This window comes from Melopsittacus undulatus, chromosome 1 (assembly GCF_012275295.1).
Source record: "Melopsittacus undulatus isolate bMelUnd1 chromosome 1, bMelUnd1.mat.Z, whole genome shotgun sequence".
Classification (NCBI taxonomy): domain Eukaryota; kingdom Metazoa; phylum Chordata; class Aves; order Psittaciformes; family Psittaculidae; genus Melopsittacus; species Melopsittacus undulatus.
Genome location: NC_047527.1, coordinates 14332384 through 14354412, shown reverse-complemented (window position 1 = coordinate 14354412; position 22029 = coordinate 14332384). Strand labels below are relative to the sequence as shown.

The 22029-nt window shown below is 40.4% G+C and overlaps 1 protein-coding gene across 2 annotated transcripts in view; it reads right to left on the bottom strand.

Moving 5' to 3' along the window:
• The window catches only part of SAMD12 (sterile alpha motif domain containing 12), a 167382-nt gene that overhangs the window by 77638 nt on the left and 67715 nt on the right, over window positions 1–22029 (bottom strand). For both annotated transcript variants that reach the window (XM_034064667.1, XM_034064663.1), the window contains exon 4: window positions 9648–9788. In XM_034064667.1, coding sequence (XP_033920558.1) covers window positions 9648–9788 — 141 coding nt within the window. The remainder of the gene's footprint in view (window positions 1–9647; window positions 9789–22029) is intronic.

Here is a 22029-nt window from a genome sequence, read left to right as displayed (position 1 = left end):
AAATGTCAGCTGATTGGCTTGGTAGCTGGGTATCCCAGATGAACTGACTGGGAAGATCTGAATGCTGTTACTAGTGGAGAGCACTCAAAACTCTAAAACCATGTCAATTGTATACACCTTCAGGCTGCTCAAGCCTGAAGAACCTTGACATGCCTTTTTGTTCACATAGTAAAGTGTCCACCTGGCTTATCCCTACAGTTCCTGAGGATGACAGCTCCAGCCCTCCTGTATAGTTGAGTATGCCAAGTCAGAGTTTTATACCAAGCTGTCTGGATATAATATGATGTGCACATCCACTAGTCTGGCTCTTTTCTAAGCAGGTTATCTTCAGGTAGAAGTCACTGTACAAGCCAAATGTATGTAAACCAACTACTTTTCCAACAATATGGATAAGGTGAACTGAGAATAAATTCTAGGATGTGGATGAAACCTTAGTGTGGTTGAGGAGCTTCAGAACTGTGTGGTACTGCCATGTACATACTGCCTAAACCTCAACTCACTGCTCTGACACTGAGAAAAACAGTCAAAGACTGACTCAATGTCCTCACAAGTGATACCTTTGGAAAAACACTGAAGTTCTTACAGAGCTACTCACGGCAGATTTCCTTACTATATCCTTTCTTTGTACAGGTAACAATAAGTCAGGTGACTGGGAGGTATTTTTACTGACAAACCCCTCAAATGTAACACAATGCATAACAATATGTATTTAAATTCCAGGATCACACAATCCAACTGTAGATGAGCTGCAAAGAGAAAATACTTCTTTGAAAAAACACAGCAATTCCCTGCCCCATTTCCGTGTTGTAAATTAAAGCTGCTGTACTGATGCCATCATCTGCTGGACTTGGCACTGACATAACCAGCCTGGAGGTGCTTTATGAGTACTTCCACTGCATAGAAGAAAACCAGGTACTTTTTGAAAACTGTTCAGAATTTTCTTCGAGTTCAGAACTCCTTAATGCCAAGGACCACAAGCTCATTGTGATTACACTTCAATTTCTTATTTTATAGGGAATCAATTTCAATTAAAATCCATTCAAATAGTGACTGGAAAAATTCTATATTATTGATCTTGAGGGGGAACCAACATAGTTAAAATTATTAATCATACTTGAGCCTGTCATAAAATAATGGGCTCGTACCCGTGCTTTATGATCATGTCAAATAAAGAATTTAAAACCGAACACCCTTGCCTTTATGGAAGATGCCAGAGATCTGCATCCTGCTTAGTTATAAAGGAATAGTTCATAGCACTGCTGGCTGCCTGTGTATACCTAAGCAAATGAAGGTGCTCTATCATACAAAGCATAAAAGCCATTAAAAGTAAACTTTTATTTGAATAGAAACACATTCATTTTTAAAATTACATTACAGAAAAGCTTTTAAAGAATGTGAATAAAGAAAAAAAAGAGAAAAAGAGAAGCTTTTAAATAAAACAGCTTCTTTTTATACAACTTAGAAAAGTAACTTCACAAAGGCATAACAAGGTGAGGGTTTTTCTCCAGCCTCCCTTGAATCTTTCCCGTAATTATAAATCTTTATTGCACAGGCCATAAATGCTAGTAACAACAGGAAGAAAAATGCTTTTGAACTATTTGGCAATGTTCACCTTCAGGGATTCAAAACAGCAAAACTTTATTTTACCTTTTCAAAAAGGCTTTAAGTGACTTTCATGTTTGGTAAAAGTGCCAATATAGTGAAACACTTTGCAAATAGAATGCATTCATGCTGGCATCAGCCACACCAGTTTCATAAAATCAGAACCATGAGTGAAGAGGACAACTCATCCAGCTTTCAGACCAGCTTTTTCCAGTGTAGATATTTACATCTAGCATAGTGAGTGGGAATTGATCTTGCCTAACTTTGGTCATCTGCCATGTAAACAAATATATCTGGCAGCCATGCTGAGCTTCTGTAATAATGACTGGAGAGCAACAGGTACAATTCATCTAATGTGTCTGATGTGTCACTGGTGAAATAGAGGATGTGTAGCTACTACTGCATGCACACTATAGTGGGATGGCTTACAGTCTCTGTGGAAGGCAGAAGATACCCAACTGAAGGCATGCCAAGTTGGGTTTTTTTTTGCCATGCTTTTGGCACCACTGAGGCTACCAGTAATTATGTTCTGGTTTGTAAAAAAACTCGTGAAAAACTTGTTTCATAACAATGAGACAGACACTCAATGGATACTAAAAGAATTAGGCAGGGAAGTAACCTTCCTAATGCAGCAATTCTGGATGCTGGGGAGACCAAGGGGATGGGAGCACAGAAAGAATGGCCAGGGGTTTGGGCTCAGCCTAAGCAGCATCTGGTACTGCCATAGATGGACACTGAGATAGGGGCTACTGGATCTTACCAACAACATCATTTATTCCTTCTGACATTATCCACTCAATTTGATCATAAAGATGTTAGCTGATGAAGTCAGTCAGGTTTTGAGCCAGAAGCCCAGCAGTGAAAATTCCTGTGTACTTTCTAAGGGGTCTGAATTATAGCTGGCACTTCAATTTCCTCAATTCTTTTATAAAACAGCTATTAACTCTAATTTTCTTCTATGTCTGATTTCTGGAAAATCTCATTAGAAATGACAAATACGTTACATTGTAAATGGCACCATCTTACAATATGTAGATTTGATGTATTTAAACTCTGTGTGAAAGACTGTACCTATTCCTGGAATCCCTTTTACCAGCCTCTTTTTTTCAGCTGGGTGAAAACAAGTGATTTCTACTGGCACTGATCACAAACAGCTGTTGTTAAATCACAGCCTCTGCCTGCCCAAACTTTCCTATTTAGTTGAAAGTCTTTCCTGACTGGCTGCAGCACAAACAGCAATAGCTTATTTTTTTTTCTTAAACCTTGAGCAAAATTGTTTATTCTCTTTCCAATTTACATGAGTGTGGAAATACGTACATATATGTGTGTCTGTGTATATATATATGTATGTGCAATATCTATTTATCAAACGTGTAAGACAGTTTTGGGTAGGCATCAGCTCAGAAGGACTAAACTGTCCAGACTAAATTTTCCTGTAGACTGATTTCTGAGAAATGCGAAAAGCAGGAATGAACAACAACAACAACAAAAATCAACATTAATAAAATAACAAGAAAGCCAGACAACTACAAGCATGTCCTTGCAATCATAACAAAGCAGCTAATACTACATTCCCAGCAGACCGAGTTGTAATATTATTTATAGAAACACATAAAAATGCAAGCACATCATAATATTATACAGCTAAAGTCCTGCTGTAGAAGTTCATCAATACAGATTTTGTAGTTGCCACATGTTTCCTTATTCACACTCCAAACTAATACATGATACCTGCTGAAGGACAATTCTGCGCTAAGCCTATCCAGAGTGCATTACAATGTATTGTCCAGTGTACTGGAACTTATTTTAGCTGTCAGCTGAATCACTCAGTTATTTGATATGAATATGTATCTGCATCACAGCAATAGCTGAAAGGTAACGAACAGAACCATAGTAATTCAATGGTCTAACAGGGACCATTGATTGCACCACAAAGTATATTCCTTGAGTTAGAAACCAGCCACATGAAATTCAAGTAACTTGTGCCATGGATGGAATTTGGTATTTATCGTCACTGAAGCATGTATTTTAAACATTTTATCTGCACTCATATACACACTCCGCATACTATACTATGCTACAGCTAAAACAAATGAAAACTATAGAGAGCCCCTCAGTGCACACTTGTAACCTGAAAAAAATTGACTTCAGAAGTCTTAACAGCATCTGAAAAATGTCTCAGAAACAACTACGGCTTCTGACTCCGGAGGATGCATCCCCTGTAAGAGCTGGAAATGTCCTTGACTGCAAGTGGAAAACACACAACAAATACTGCTCTTTTGTTATCTAATGGATGGCAGCAAAGTTTTGCAGTCTTGAAGAGCAGTGTTAAGTACAAGTGCTACGATTGTTACAATGGTACAGGAAAAAAATGATATAGAATGGAAAGGAATAAAAGAGATATAGATGTACAGTGAAAATAAAACCGTATCAAGAAGAAGGTTAGTATTTATTTACTTATAATCAAGCCATTTAGCATGTTGAGTTCTGGAACACATTTCTGATGCTATGATAATGGATAAATTATTGCTTTGGGGTAATTTATGGCAGTTTTTCCATGCTGTACTTTGTGTGTAACTCACAGGTCTCTCAGACATTTTAAAGTATAACAAGAGCACAGCAAAGGAAATCAGCTGGGAATTAAGTTTTCTTGAGCTCTTCTGAAATATCAAGTGTTGTTTTCTGTACCTTGGATAGATGCCACATATGCAGCATATGCAAGAAACATTTGCATAGTAATTCATGCTATCAGAAGAAAGACTCTTCCGGATGAGCTGGAAGCTTCAGGGTTAGGGAGAAGAAAAAGGTGGGGTCAAGACAATGAAAACAAAAGCAGGGGTGCCTGGTAAGAGGACAGTCAGCATTTCAAATGCTGCACGCCTCTGAGCACCACCACAGGGACATGGAACTGAGATTCCTCAAGTGTTACACACTTCCCGCAGCAGCTGCCTGGGCAGGCAAACACACTGCCTACCTGGAGCGCTCGCACAGACAACATCTGCTGTTTTTTACAGACAAGAAAAGGAGTATTTCTGGCGGAAGGAACTCATGATTCCTCTGGTGCCAAAACCTTGAGTCCAGAACATACCCAGGAAAGAAAACAGTACATCCTGGAAGTGTAACAGGATGACTGTCTCTCACAAACATCAGTTGCTCTGATTTCTTTACATGGATGACAAAGAAATGTGTTGATCTCAAGCAACACTCTGCTCTCGTGAGACCTCACCTGGAGTATTGTGTGCAGTTCTGGTGTCCTCAACATAAAAAGGACATGGAACTGTTGGAACAAGTCCGGAGGAGGGCCACGAGGATGATCAGGGGACTGGAGCACCTCCCGTATGAAGACAGGCTGAGCAAGTTGGGACTCTTCAGCCTGGAGAAGGCTGCGTGGAGACCTCATAGCAGCCTTCCAGTATCTGAAGGGGGGCTATAGGGATGCCGGGGAGGGACTATTTATTAGGGACTGTAGTGATAGGACAAGGGGTAATTGGTTAAAACTTAATCAGGGGAAGTTTAGATTGTATATAAAGAAGTTCTTTACTGTGAGGGTGGTGAGGCACTGGAATGGGTTGCCCAGGGAGGTTGCGAATGCTCCATCCCTGGCAGTGTTCAAGGCCAGGTTGGACAGAGACTTGGGTGACATGGTTTAGTGTTAGGTGTCCCTGCCCATGGCAGGGGAGCTGGAAATGGATGATCTTAAGGTCCTTCCAACCCAAACCATTCTGTGATTCTATAATACTTCTTCAAGAGACATGAAAGGACAGTAGGCAGTTGCAGTTCAGGTACCACAGTATCCATAAAACCTACACAGCAAGGGGACAGCAAGCTGCAACTGTCTTAACTCCAAATAACCTTCGAGTTCTGTGCCTTATAACATCTCGTGTTCTCAGATTTTCTCACCACTCAAGTCCCTTTTTAGGCAGGTGGGTAATCCTCAATCATTCATACTGTGTATTGGAGCCATCACAGCAGGAAAGGCCTTCATATGTGAGAATTCAGAAGATGGGAATGAGTCTAGTATTTCAAGGCTTTGGTTGTGGAAAATGACAACAAATCTTCTCACATGCAGTGCTGCAAGCTGGAATGGCAGTGCTCAGGTTTCTCCCTCCTTCAGCATTCACAAGGAAGAAGCAGATAAGGTGAACAGGAACTAGCATCATGTTTCTGACTGCTGGGGAAGGTTCAGTGCCAAACAGCTCAGATTTTGTTCAATCCTGCTTTTACTCTAGAATTAAGATGCTAATAATGCTGTAAAAATCCTTATAACACATTTCAGCTGGGGGTCCTATTTTATTCATCACATGGACCTTGAAGGCAATGTTTCTGTTATAAGGTTCCTCGAAAACCCAGTGAATGATCAATCTCTAGAATAATACATGGCTTTTACTTCATCTTTACTTCATGAAATGCACCTTTGAAGGCCCTCTAGTTCCCTTCCTGGAAGAACACAGTGCTAAGGTAATATAACGGTTCTGAATGGAACTATTTTGGAAATTGAAGGAAGGAAAAAATTGGCCTTATTGTGGTTATTATTGGGCACGTATGTTTTGGGAGCATGTTTTTAGAGCACCAGGGCAGGATGAGCAGAAAACTTACTGAAGAAATAACTTCAGCAGGTATCAACAGCTGTGATGGCTTTCAATGAAGCATAAAACCTTATTCTAGCACATTTTCCTGCAGGAGAGGTTTTCTGTGGCTTGGCAGCATATTCAGGTAGCACTTTGCCCTCTATGAAACTCACACAGGAGCTTAGGAGGGGGCCCAACATCACTTTAAATGCACGTATCATTTAATCCAAATACGCTTCTTAAACTGAGCACTATTAGCAGGCTGCCGTCTATGGATACTTTGATCAGAATCACACATAGCACTGTTCTACCACTTTGAGGACAGTCCCTTCTATGCCAGCCAAAAGCAGGACTCACAATGAAAAATCTCAAAGTAACTTCTTCCTTCTCTGTGTAGTTACGTAAAGCTTTTTTACAATGATCTTTCAGCTCAGGCTTACAGCGATAACAGTACAATAATGGTGTTTCCAACAGCGTGCAGCTCTCCCCAACAGACATTCGAAGATATTTTGTCAAATTAGTTCCTCAACATCTCTAAGTCTGGGGAAAAAGCACAGATCAGTAGCTGGGCCTGTGCCCTTCTATTCTAGTGGAGGGTGGAATAGCGTTTCTGCTGATAATGGCCTCAATCAGGCAGTTCTTACTCCAAACAAAAGTCTTCCTCAAACTCAAGACAAGCCTTCAATTACACAATCACATACTATTCTGGCTTTAAGATCCTCAGAACAGACTGGATGGTGTGTTCTGAATGAAGAAGAATGAAATGGTTTTAAGTCATTTTCTGAAACAGGAGGAGAAAAGAATGCCAGTTCTCTCCTGAGTTTTCAAAATGAGGTTAACTTTCTCTGCAGACAACAGAATACAAACCCACTTAAAATATCTGCTAAGTATTACATAATGCTCTTTTAAAACTTTCCCTGTTTGCTCCAGCTTCAACTGGGGTATGAGCTGAAGTCAGTGGAAGTCTTTTCACCGACATCAATGGGCTCTGAATTAGGATCTCATTGCTTGTGTGCTAAATTAACTCAGAAAGGGTTTTTTACAGCCTCTTTCACGTAAAGATCTCCTGAGTTGTGCACTAAAAGACAGAGGGCTTTTTTCCCCCTCTTGGAGGATGTTTTGGAGGACAGTAAAGCACAGTGTAGCAATAGCTACACTGTGACCTGCATTTTGCAAGTGGAATTTCCAAAAGGCAGAAACCGTTGGCATGCAAATACACTACTTTTCAGAGAAAAAAGTGTTCTCCAAATGTTCTTCAAAACAGAAAAGCACACATAGAAAGCTATTCCAGTAGCAAACTGGATTAGGAATGTATTAACCTTAGTAAGTGTATGAGTAAACACAGTTTGAAGAAACTGGGCAAGGGAACAGAACCTGTTTTGGAGAACAACTGACATGCACACAGCTTTGCAGACTGTGTTGTAATTGAGAAATTGTATCTTAACCTTAGTGCTTGCAAGCAAGCACTTCCAACAGACACATGCTCTGACTTGGTGTAAATGAAGTGATAAGGAAAAGGAATACTGCTGTTATCCTATCACTCCTTGTCTCCCCACTCCAGCATCATATGATTAACACAGCTCTGATGCACAGGCGAAGGTTTTATGGGCTGTTGTGCTGCCCCATAACTTCAGCTGCATGTAAGTAGCTTGGAGTAGAGCTGAAGTGCAGTGCAATGGCCAACACCACTGTGAGGGAAGATAGCAGGAGCTGCAGATCACCAGCTTTTTTATGAACTTGTGCTGGCTTTCATAAAGCCTGTGATGGCATGTCTTCATATGATCAGACTAAATAACACTGTTCTCTCTACATGGCAGAGAGAGACTGCATTAAACACACATTCATACATTTATCACTAGCCTGTCCTTCAAAGTTCAGCATGTGTTTATTCATCCTCTTATCAAAGTCCAAAATCATATCCTCAACTGCTCAGGCAAGGAATGGATCTCAAAGGATGCTGCCCTGAATTCCTGAAATGGCAGTTGCTACTCTCTGACTGAACGTGACTCATACACTAGCTGATGTGTCCAGAGGGGAACACAGGGAAACAACAAATGAGAAGCCTGGAAACACATAGTTCTTAATGCCAAATATAGGTTTATGGAGAAATCTATCTGGACTGCAGCCATCAACTGACCCAAATTTGTAGCTAGTGCATCCTCATTGTTCCCTATCAATAAAATCCCAACTTCTGTAAGGCGGCCTAAAACTGATGGCTGGTGACCAGAGCCCTTCAGTACGGCAGACTCTCCAATACCACTTTAGATGTAGGGGAAGAGAGAACTCAGCCAATACTGAAGGACATAGGAATAATGGATGAAAAGATGAATAGCTGAAGGAAAAAGGAACCTTTTTAAACATCTGAGAAAGATACTGATGCTCCAGCATGTGCCCTGCCTTTGACATGACACGAGATGAGGTAAGCTCATATTCACCGATCACAGCAAAATGAAGGAGACCAAAAGCTCCTCATCACAATCCGCAAGACACCAAGCCTGAAGGAACAATTCAGTTGAGGCATCAGCTCTTTGAGATAAAATGCAGCTTACTCAACTAATCAGAGACTTTTTCCCCCAAACACAGTGAGCAAGGCTTAATCAGAAGCAGTGTCATGTGTGAAGGACATTTTGTTAAAAATACAGTGCATGTACTGAAGAACACTATTTTTCATATTATGTGACATATAATGGACACTGAACCAAAACACCACAGAAGTATCAGGTTTATGCTATTGCACTGGCCTACTCAACAACATTCGACAGTGAGAAATTATTGCAGATATATAGCAGTGTCTCTACATGTTCTCTACACTGTTACCAGAATAATTGCTTTTCTTTCAAGTTACTACAGCTGCTGAAAGCCTTAACAGAGAGCTAATAACACGAGTCATCATAAACCATCTTACCCTCATTTGGAAAATATGTTCAAGCTTTTTTGTTACTCCTTCTTCCCTGTCTAATCAAAATCTCCATATTGAGCCCAGTTTTGAGTTTTCTTAGCATCATAAATTAGAAGCAACCCTATTCAAGTCAATAAAATTACTCCAACATGCAAAAAAAACAGTGTCTAACAGGTAATTTTCTACTGACAGCTCTTACCATCATACAGGTTACAGAGATTACTCTTTTATCTAACACTGAAAATAAGCAACTAATGCAAAATGTCTGTAAAGCCAGTATGTTCATTACTTGTGTCCTTTATATGTAATTATTTTCATATTAGTAAGTAGACAGTTAAATAAGACTACCATCAGGCTGTAGATGGAGCCTATTCATCATGTAAAACAGGCAGCTGAACATCTCTATTTATTTATGCATTATTTTACCTTTTGTTGCCACCTTGGAAAGCATGTGGAATCTATGAGACATTTTCACGCATCATTTCTTGCAGGAGAAAATCAAGTCACTTTTTATGCCCTCAGGCAGACTTCTCCTGCCTGACCTCAATAACTGTCCATATCAACACTATTTTTCATACCTTGTGTAAGCAGCTGGAGGTTTCGGACTTCTTCTCTCACCTTCAGCTGAAGGACTTGCTGCAGAATGTGCTGTCGCAGGCTTTCCTGGGCAATGCCCATTCGTTCAAGCTTCTTGTCAGTAAGCCTCAGCAAAGCACGGCCTGGATGCAAAAGGCAAAAAGAAAAATCACCCAAGGATTTCCATTAATGCAATAGTCTTACTCTGACAGGATAATTTGCTATAGAAAAAAATCTCAGCCCTGAAATACCTCAGTCTGAAAGGTTATTGCTGCATCAGTTTCATCAGTAGCTCTTTACCGTCAGAGATCCATGTTCAACTCCTCCCTTTTCTTTTGATTTTCTGTACAGTTTTGGTACTTTGTGAGACATTAAGGCATGTAAAATAGGTATCTTGTGCCATTTCCGATTGCTGTTCTTCAGTGCCAGTTGGTCTCCCACAGGCAGGATATCCCCTATAAGTCTACAATTGGTCCAGATGACTAAGTAGACCATCACCTATTTTCAAGCATCTACATTACTGTCAGGAGACCACCAGTGAAAGTGACCTTTACTAATTTAAACTATTTATGGCATACTGGGGATGAATATCATTGCAATTCCTAGTGTAACAGAATAACTTTTCAAAAGGGCCCTGTACTTTGTGTCCAGCCTTACAGATCCCTCTCAGCAGTAACCTATCACAGCGAAGCAGGAAAAAGAGCCAAAGATTTCCCTTCACACTACTAGTTATGGCTAATTAATTTCTGAAAAGGATGTTTGTCCAACTATAAAAAGACATTTGCCCAACTAAGAAGCCTATGATCTTTGCAGGCAATCGCTCTCAGTTCATGACATATCTTTACCTTTAGGACAACGTTGAACCACAAACCCATGCAGATTCTGGATGTTAAAAACAATCAAACTATCCACACTCTGCAGATGCTGCTAGTAGAACTCTAACTCCATCTTTTGGGCATCACCATGCTGTATGCAAACTGTGCAGTGGCTCAGACAACACTGAAGTATTCAGAACAAGCAGAGAACCAAGGCGTCAGGCAGAGTTTTACCTTAGGAAGAAAACCAAAACTTACTTTGGTCTTCATCACTGCTGTGAGCTAGCCCAAGGAGGAGTGTCCTGAAGCTCCCTACTGACCCTTGGTTCCCAGTACATACATTTGACATCCACAGGTACCCTTGCCAATACTGGCACATGACACTGGAACTACATGGACACTACCTTGGAAAATGGCATGTGGTTTGGTTTGCTTTTTAAACAGACTCAAATTTTTACCTCTCTAGTTCTGATTGTGTTTTTTAATTATTAAAAATACTGTCTTTGATTTCTCAGGCTTTATTCTGAAAGCAGAAGATAGTGAAGAGCAAGTTACACTCTCTGCAACACAGCAGCCTCTGTGCTACTATTACTGTGGCTTTTGGATGAACGCTAAAATTTAGCTCACCATAAAGTGCTACTCATGACAGCAAGATAAGGCCCTTATTCAATCTCTTTCCTTACACAACAGCTATGAGTACAGAATTTTTATTATTATTTTAATTAAAAATTTCAAGAAAAATGCCAAGAATTTAAAAGGACACGTTATATTTACCCCAAACCAAGCAGTTAGTGGTATCTTGATACAATGCAATGCAAAATAATAGGATATTACTATTAATAAAGCAAGAGGTTATTGATCAGATAAAAAATGACAGGGTTCAAACATTTTCTGCCCTTCCATGTCTCTCAAACACTACGCACTATGGAGGATGACCTTTTGATTAGAAAAACTTGCTTTGAAATCATAAACAAGAAGAATTCTATGGGTTAATGTAACAACAAACTACAAAAATTAATCTCTTGCAGTTCAATGCCAGCTGTCCAATTCCCTTGGTGATACAGATAGTAATAATGACTTCAATTTTTATATCATCTTATCACACTGAAACATCTTAAAGCAATTTATAAAGGATGTACAGCAGTCCAAGAGTATGGTCTGTAATGTCAGTCTAGCAACTGAAAGCAAACAAAAATAAACAAGTCATCAGTTTAAAGAGTGCCAACATGCAGGTCATCTTAGGGCAGGGAGTCAGCAGCAGTAGTATGAAAAGACAGACAGAGGCCATGCACCTCATCCAGTGCCCTCCACCTCTTTTTGGCCATGGATACAGTCACTACTCTTTACTTCCTCTGGGTAACTCTTTATTCCATATTCAGACTGGTTTTCTATCCCAGTCACTGCCTTTGGAAGTTGAGTATGCACAAAACAGAGACATCTCTTTTCAACTCCTGAATGCCAGTTCCTCTGTGGCTTGGGCTCAAAGAACCATGCCATTGGAAAAAAATGTCTCTGACTCATACTATCTGCAGCAACTTGCACAAGTTGCCTTAAATTAACTCTTTCTTGCACCAAGTCCAATGTGATGTGTTGAGGCTGTAATGAGGTGAGAAGACAAACATCCAACTGTGGCATTTCAAGAATGCAGTAAGTGACCTGCACTAAGAAAATTCAATCCTCCCCATACTCTCTACTTTCAACACTCAGAACAACAGCTTCCAAGTCAGAACTGGTAAAATTTTTTACTCTGGTATTAAGTCATGCCTTTGAGAAGATGCTGCTAATTCCTGGATCAGTCCCCAAAGCCAATTAGTTACTAAGGCCAAGGTCCTGACAATCAGCTTTTGATTTCAGATGCTTCACTGTCTTGCTTCCTGTACTCTGCATATTGGAAAGAGTTATCATTTGGTGCTAAGATCTCTGTAAGGGTTATGGAGCATTGAAACAGGTTGTCCAGAGAGGTTGTAAAGTCTCTGTTTTTGTAAGCACTCAAAACCTGATTAACAAAGTCCTGAGACACCAGCTGTAGTTGCCCCTGCTTTGAGCAGGGGTTGGACTAGATATTGCCAGGGATGCCTTCTAGTATCAGCTGTTCTATGATTCTATGAAACAATCTGCATGTAGGAGCTCAAGAAGATCTATTTTCTTCATAAAAGAGATTAACAAAGGACATTAATAAGCATACACAAAAGATGGTCATTTTGACAAGCACCACAGTTAGCTATACAGTAAAAACCAGCAGTAGATTTTTAATTCTCAGAGAGAGCTGGATTGAATATATTGCCAATAGCAGAACATGTAACAAATGTGACAGTTTCGAGGAGTGTACACTGATCTTTGTGAGGACACAAGTAAAGGAACTTCACCTACATCTTAGGAAAATTACCCAACACTACAGAACTGGCCCTACCTCTCAGATGTAGCAGCTACATGCATAAAAGAGACCAGGAGATTTTATTTCTATTGACAAGAGGAACTGTAAAGATCACAGTCACAAACACCTAGGCCTTTGCTCTAGCTAATTGCAAGGCTGGAAACCAACTGCTTTAGAAAGCCCAAACTCCCTCATTATCTGTATGCATCTTTTAGCACCTAAACCCCAGCCCTCTCGTACTCAGGACAGATAAGCCATGGAATGTTCTGAGATACCTCAAGGGCAGACACAGGATATCAAATACTTTCGAGCTTAATAACGGATTGATGGCCTAATTTTTTCTAATATGCCTTAGCTGCTGCAGTTCTCATTTGATCAAGCTGGGATGAGATGAAAATTTGAATGGAGGGAGAAACACTGCATGCCACAGAACATTAATATGAATATAAGCATTGGTCTGATGAGGCTGGCATTGGCCCTAGAGCAAGGAACGCAGCACAGTCTGTTGTACCTAATCAGAAACCCTCGTACCTCCCTGCACTGGTATAACTTACTGCTCTTCAACCAAAGCCTGTGAAGCTCCCCCAGTTCACAGAAATATGACACCTCATGAGAAGCCTTGAAAGTACACTTGCAACTATGAATAGATAAGAAAGGACTTAGTGAGTATGAAGAACTCAAGAAATACAAGGAAATGAGATCAGGTATTTAGTAATGAGTCTGGTTTCACGCAAAACCCGGAAGAAAACTATGACTAATTTAAAGCTGATGAAAATGATAAACCACTAGTGGGAACAAATAATGTGTGTGAAACATGGCCAAGAAAGGTCTCCTGAGTGTAATATGATAGGTTCACCTGAGTATCAAGACAAGATATCCAGTTTACTTACCACAGGGCACAAAATCTAGGAAAGAAAGGAAGAACAAGGTGGAGAACACAATGACATTAGAAAATGCCCTAATGCCAGACCAACACCTCAGAGTGGCAACGGGAGATAAGCTTTGGTAGGGCTATTGGGAAGGCTACTTCCTGAAGCAATTCTCTTTGTATCCAGAACTGTTGTATAAGGGTTATTAGAGAATATGGCATTTTTAGCACCTCCTTATTGTCCTACTGTCCATAAATTTGTCTTTTTGATCTTCCTGATACTGTCTGCCTCTGCAGCCTCCTGAGGCAGCAAATTCCAGAAGCTCACTGCCCATTTTTGTCTAGTTTATATTCATTTCTTACTAATTGCTTTAAGTGCTCTCGAGTTCATGCACTGCAGTAGTTGGTTAACAGTTCAACACTCATCTGTTGCTTCTGTGATTTGTAAACTTAAGTCATACGCCTTTTGATCATGCTTCTGGATACAGCCAACTGACAAACCTAGAAAAATGAGAACATGGGATTCACTAAGCCCGCAAATTATGAAAGAAGAAAACTTTTTCAAGTTTATACCTAAATGCTGCAAACACCATTTTAAATTGTTGTTGACACAATGGGATATTCTTACTTAATTGATAATAATGTGCTTCTCCAGTTTTGCAGTAGAACAATTTCAAACATTGCTTTTGTATTTACCTCTTTAGTTCCGCAAACATACTCGTAATTATAGTTCACTGGGGTTTTCTGCTTGAAACAGTCTGAACACAGCTTTCCTCTTGCTTATATAGGCTGACTGTTGGTTTCTCTTCACTTCAGTGCTGAAAACCAAGCCTTCCAGGACTTATCAAGTAAGAAATTTCCATGACAGACAGACATTAATACAATTTCTAAGGGGCTGGTGAGACACAAGTGTAAAATTCTTATCATATTCTCAGGAAAGAAGAATTCAAACAAGAACAGGCAGAGAGGCCGTGACTTCGTAGTGAGGAATGGTGAAATTATTGAGAAGAGGTGTGGAAAAGAATAATCACCTATGAAATGAAAATAGCTTCTTAGTGGCAGCAGAGGGAGATGAACAACTGGCAAAAAGAAGAACTATTAAAATAAGCAACTAAGTTGAGAAGAGATTAACATCAGGCAAAAAGAACTATTAAACCTAGGAACTAAGTAAAGAAGAGAATACAGTCCTAGATTTTCTGCTCTCTACATGGGAATTTAAGAGCACGTCTCTCCCTCTCATAACAGTCTCATCACTCGTCAACTGGACATATCAGCCACTTTGTCATCAATGCCTTGTGGTAAATCTATAGCTTTTCTTGCAAAAGCAGCTAGAGCTGGCTCATCTTATTAATCATTTTAGCTCTAAGACTGGTGCAGACTCCTGGCAAACTGCATTACCACCCTCCTTTCCCCACTTCAGCTATCTAATATCTCACTAAACAGGGAAGATCACTTGCTTCAAAGGCAAATATGGATTCATTCTTCATCAGACTTGCTGTAGCAGCAAACATGTACTAACCTACTAGCATAATGGCAGCTGCCAGCCTAGATGTAGAATTAGCTTCCAGAATTGTTATTGGTAGCTGCCTGGTACTTCTGACACGATGAACAACTCTAAACTGAGGACCAGCTTAGACAGATGGGAGACATGAAGGATACTGGTATGGGAATAAAGCAGAGGGAACAATAGTTGCTAATGATAGGGACCAGAAGGAGCAAAGATGACTAACCCTGATGGATATCAGAGATCCCCACCTGAGGAAGTTCTCCAGCATCAGAGCCAGCATTCTTGTGCTTTCTCATCCTGTTAACAAATGCAGCAAACCTCCATGGAGCTATAGGAAGGACTTTCTGGTAAGTCACAGGAATGGGAGAGGTCCATGACTCCAGTATGGCTCCAGTGGAAGTGCAGGAAAGCACAGGAAGGCATTTGCTCACGTATCAAATTAGCTTTGGACACACTTTTTTTGTTATTGTAGTCAAAGAAGAGTAAAATGATTTTCTGATTTTTCCCTGTTCATTATTCGCTGAATCTGCATGAGGCCAGCTCTACTGTAATGTTTCTGAAAGAAAACACTGTCAGACTGGTCAGTTAATATCTGCTCACACTCAAAAAAGCAGCTATGTAAACAAAGGCACTTTCTGAATATTATCTGCACCCTTTGTCTTCACATCATGTCTGTTTATAGTTCTGACAAGAGGAAGTGATGACTATTGTTACTGCTGCCAATAAATGTACAATTGAAACTAGTTTATTTCCATAAACCCGTTTTCAGGTCACAGTTCTCTTGCACCTTTCTGCCCTTCCTCCCCACTTCTGAACCACAAGCATGAACAGGATATGAAAGAAAAGTAACTCAACACAATCTTTGATTTAGCTGCATTTTCAAACACAAAATTAGCAGCAACCAAGACAGGACTTTGTTTCTACATCTGTCAAATTTATTAAGTGGTCAGTAAGATGTCTGTGAAACTATTTAACTCAGATTACTTACTTTGACATAACTTCCTCTCACCTTAGTGCTGCCCTTCCCAATTTCCTTCATATTCCATCAAAAGATGCTGTTTCTATTCTCTTATTTTGACAGAGTCCTTTGAGCTATATGTGTCCTGCTTGACAACGGTCTCCAAAAATGCACCAAGTTAGATGTCTTTCTGGCACTCAGTTTTTCCCGGGCTCTTCCCAAGGAGCTCTCACAGCTAGCTGCCCCCAGCTGCTTCTCCTGAGCCATGACCACTTTTGGGGCTCCTATATACTGCAATACAGGCTCAAGCACATCCATCTGCTCAGTCACAACAAAGCTGGATTTGTACTATTGAAAGAAAAAAACAACCCCACAGTAACGGTGCAGTAATGCTGAAGTCATGAAAAAATACTGGAAGACAGTGAGCATGGATCTTGAATATTCATTTTAGGGACTGCATTTTAAAAGTACCCTAACTCTTTCCATGGAAGATTCTTTCTTCGAGCCAAGCAGCTCAAAACAGTCCATGTATTTTGAAAAGTAATGCTAAAGACATCTCCAGAAGTGAGTCTCCTGACTGCCAACTGCTCCCATAAATAAAGCAAGTAATTCCTGCTTCTTGAACTCATCCACACACTTTCAAGAAAGCATTTAATTGTATATTTTGATTGAGTGGGAACACCACATATCTTTAGATCATAGAATTAAAGAATTATTTAGGTAGGAAAAGATCTTTAAGACCATGTAACAGCCTTAGTTATCAAATATTGAATTAATTACTCTAGTGTCTAGTGATTTACAGATATATTCCAAAATAAGTTTATTCTAAGACAATATTGGTTCTATACAGAGAAGGGAAAGGGTTAATGAGAAATTGTGCATCATGATTACTGGAAGTGGTTCAGTAAGTAATTTACTGTACTGATGGGAACTATATTGATTCCTTACAAGTCTTGAGTAAAAGACTGTTAGACAGTCCTGGTTTTCAGCTGAACTTATTCAGGACCTGATGATTTTAATAGGAGGAAATAGTAATAACTTGAATTCCCCTCTGAAATATAAATTCAGGCACAAATCATATTATACCACTTTTCAAATGTACTGTAAAATGTGAGACAACCATTTTTAATGTTCTCAGGAAGGACCTGATAGGACCCATAATGTAAATTAAGGATAAATGTAAACCTTTAGTAAGCAGTCTATAAATCCACATTACTTGCTGTATATACATTTGCCAACCTACTTCCTGCCCATACAAAATTATATATTATCTACAGCTATATATAAAGGTATAAAGACATATAATAATGCATTGCACATCGTATTTTTTGAGAAACAAAATCCATGGTTTCTTGTATCTGTGTGCTAGATTTATGGTCCCCCCTTCAAATAAACAACCTCAAGGTCTTTTTTTGTTTGTGATAGCATAAGTGAATCTGTCAACACCTTTCATTTTGTCCACCATCAGCAGGACACACAGTTCTTCAATCCCTAGTTAATCTAATGTCGCTCAGTGTGCAACCCATTAAGCATCACATATCCCATTTCTTTATTAATTAAAAAAATGAAACCACATTAGATCATGCCTGCTGGCAAATCTCCTGTTAATTTATTCAGGAGTAAACACACATTCATGTATTATAATGCACAGCTTCTACACAGAACAGATTAGGAAAGGGAAAGCCAATTTGGAAAGCATTAGAATCAACTGAACTCTTTACAGCAAACTCAAGCAAAAACCTTTCCTTTAATTCCTAATGGTGGATCTTAGAAAAATTAGTTTTCTTACAGAAAAAAATAGTAATTTATTGCCACGAGAAAAATAACCACGGACACATGCACACAACAACCCCAGCACTCGTTCCTGCAGTGCCCAGCCCCCCTGGAACTGGGAAAATCCTTGAAATCCCACAGAAGACTGCCTTACCTTCTGACATTCCTAAGCAAAAGGGGTTCAGCAGTGCTGCCCAGAAATAGAACTGGTGTGTGCACCCAGCAAAGGCTGTAAAGCCCTGTGAAGAACACATGTGAATTCAAATAAAGCTGCCATTTAATTAACTTAAGAAGAACACCTGCTCCTACCAAAGACAAACGTACCCCTAGAGCTCTTCAAGCCGCACTAGTATGAAGCACTCACGCGGCTGAAGACCAGGCTCTGGGAACCCCATCCAAGGGACAGGAATTGTCAGTAAATATTACTGCTTGCTCTAATTTGCTACTAATCAATCCAATCAATACCTCAAAGGTGCTGCGCCATGAAATACAAACCAAGGGCACAGTTCCTCAGTATGCAATATATGGAAGGATGAGAGAAGACAATCCATTTACATGCAGTATCTCTCTTTCCTATTTCTATAATGCCTCGGAAGGCACTGGGGGTCACAGTCTCTCTTATTCTGCAATAATGGGGAAAGCTGTCCCTTCTTCCTGATTATCTAACCACCATACAGCATTCAGGCAAAATATTAAACAAAGAAGTAGCATTTGGAACACATTTAATTCATTTTATGAGGTTTTTTTTTATGCCAAATGTGTGGGAAGCAAGGAGAACCTACATAATGTGACCAGACAGCTTACTGTAGTGCATTATGAAAGCTCTGTGGGCCATCTTAGGTTCCAGCAGACAAGAATTTAAGAACGTCTAATAAGGTTTTCCAATCTCTGCTTTGTTTAAAACAAACAAAAAAAGGCAAAATTAAAATGGTATTAAATATTAAAATTAGCTTTCACATTCTAATGCTGAGGTACATCCACCAGTACGTCATTTCCCAGACTATATCCTGCTTCCTCCTGCTCCAAGCAGCTTTCAGTGATGCTTTCTTCCACACCTGTACCAGCTTTACCTCCTTTTTTGGTAAAAAATGAAATTGAGACAGGTTTTGTGTTAATATTCACAATGTTAATAATTCATGTTAATAAAAATGGAAATTTAAAAGTAGCATGTTCATAAGTTAAGCACTGTAGAATGCTTCAACTCTCCTATCCTGAAGGAAATCAGCTCTCCTGATGCACTTTTTGCTCTACCATGTCTCTTTGGAGGACTGAACCAGCAGTGTGGTACCTGTCAAGCTACACACACCACCTCTGATGGTACCTTAACTTAGAGTTTATGCTTCCCATTGTATAACCTATAACCTATGTCCTATAACTAGGACAATTTTCCTAATGTTGGAGTTATCTCTACTCAATTATATGCGCAGTCTTATAGGCACAGACGCTGGTCTGGTGCTGCATTCAGTAGTACAACCAACTTTGCAGAGCTCCTTTGCATTTCTTCCAGCCTTTATTACTGTAGCTATCAAGAATCAGCACATAAATATTTTATTCTTCTAGCCTATGCCTCCTATCTATAATTATGCTCAACCTGTAAAAGTCTGTGAAACCACAATCATTTTGGATGAGAAATAAGACAGATATGTAATCAATGGCTGGTTGTTCCCATTTGGAAGCAACTGGTCCCTGTTACAGCATCCAGATGTTATGTATTTAAATTCTGACTCCTATATCTGACCCCATGCATTTCACTCAGCAAGACATTCTACCACGTATAGAGAAACAGGAACAGTAGTAGTAGTAGTAATAACAATAATAATATAATAACACAAACATATAGGAGCCTTACCAGAGGCTGTATGCTGGCACTGGGTTCCAAACCCAGACCCAGATCTTCACTCTGGCTTTGGGTCTCACTCTCCCAAGGGAAAATAAAAGCTCCTTTTCCCCTACCAGGGTACAGGGAGGTGGGAAGATGTTGAGTAAGATTTTTTCTAAAAACAATGACTATAACTAGGAGCAAGGGAGCTCTCCCAAAGAGAATGGAATTCCTCATCTCCGAACTCCCAGGGGAACATGTGAAGCCCAGGGTGCCCAAGACTCTTAAGGAAAGGCTGCACTGACCTTGCTGCAATGCACTTGGGATCCTGTATGTGAGAGGCAAGGGTACAAACTGCTGCCACCTCCCAACCTGTATCCAAGACCCACTCGAGCCATCAGAAAGAATCCTGGCAGCAGTGTTACCCAGCCCTCCCTTCCTGACACTAGGAATAGTGCCATCTGCCCAGGCAGGTGGTTTTAGCTTGGGGGCAGGATTTGAAAGCCCTCAGGCTGAGGGGGAAGCCAGACTATTTTCCCTTCTGCTCTTCTGCTCAGACTGAGACAACTTTGTGCGTGCATAAAGAAACAACTCCAGGCACTGAGGTAAATCCATAAATAGAGAAACAGGATGTTCAGGCACCTCCAGGCTTTTCCACACAAGGGATTGTCCCGGATGGTAATTCATGCTGTCAGATTGCAATCCAGAGCATCACACCTAGGTCCTATATTAGGTGTAACAGGGTCTGTATGTGTTGCTCACTCTCTGGCTGCTCAGAAGCAGATCACACTCTTAGAAGGGTTAGAGCTGGAAAGGACCTTGAGATCATCTAATTCCAACCCCCCTGCCATGGGCAGGGATGCCTCACACTCGACTATGTAACTCAAGGCTCTGTCCAACCTGGCCTTGAACACTGCCAGGGATGGAGCATTCATAACTTCCCTGGCAACCCATTCCAGTACCACACGACCCTTACAGTAAAGAATTTGTTCCTTAGATCCAGTCTAAACCTCTGCTGTTTAAGTTTCAACCCATTACCCCTTGTCCTGTCACTACAGTCCCTAATGAATAGTCCCTCCCCAACATCCCTATAGCCTCCCTTCAGATACTGGAAGGCTGCTATGAGGTCTCCACGCAGCCTTCTCTTCTCCAGGCTGAACAGCCCCAACTTTCTCAGCCTGTCTTCATATGGGAGGTGCTCCAGTCCCCTCATCATCCTTGTGGCCTCCTCTGGACTTGTTCCAACAGTTCCATGTCCTTTTTATGTTGAGGACACCAGAACTGCACACAATACTCCAGGTGAGGTCTCACGAGAGCAGAGTAGAGGGGCAGGATCACGCTCCTTTTGATGCAGCCCAGGATACGGTTGGCTTTCTGGGCTGCGAGTGCACACTGAAGCTGGCTCATGTTCATTTTCTCAACAACCAACACCTTTAAGTCCTTCTTGGCAGGGCTGATCTGAATCTCTTCTCTGCCCAACCTGTAGCTGTGCCTGGGATGTTTAGAAAGGAGTCTGGGAGCAAAGCAAGAATATACAACACTTTCTAAAATACTCTCTCAGCCTCCAGAAGCTGCAGGTTAGGAACTAACTAACTAAAAAAAAAAAAAAAGAGTTGGCTAATTTGAGCTACAGCTGAGCCTAAGGTCAGTGGGTGGCTTCCATTGACTGTAGTGATACTTTGAGCTGCTTGTGAGAGGAACCTCACCAACATCTTAAAATGGCAGAACAATTGTCCTATTCGCCATGGGATTTGATTTAGTAGGAAGGGTCAAAACAAGAAACAAGTGCTCCAAGGCAAACCTAAACTAATTAAAAAGAGAAGTTATCTCTATAGTGAGACTAATTCACAATCAGAGCCCTCTAGCAGCAAAATGGGTGATTCTCAAGTCCTTGTGGTCTTCAGATGAAGTTTTTGGAAGACACATTTCAGAAGAGCTCAGGTTATTGGGGTCTGCAGAAGGAGGCAGCAGTACTGAGAGGCTGCTTACCTCTGCAGCATATTCAGCTTTCCAAAAGGCCTTGGAAAAAAAGTAAGGGAAAGAGTAAGAGGAAGAAAAAGAAATGTATACAAACCAAACAAGTCCTAGTAAACTCCCAAACCTCAGGAAACAGGGTTGTTTTTTTTTGCTTTATACTATATTGTCTTTCTGATAGCTTCAGTGTGTTTTCTTTCTACTATACATCTGTTTTTTCCCTTCTAGAGAGTCTGCATCCCTTCAAAACAGCAAATGCTGAGCACTGTATTATGTATAAATCTTCCATTATGCCT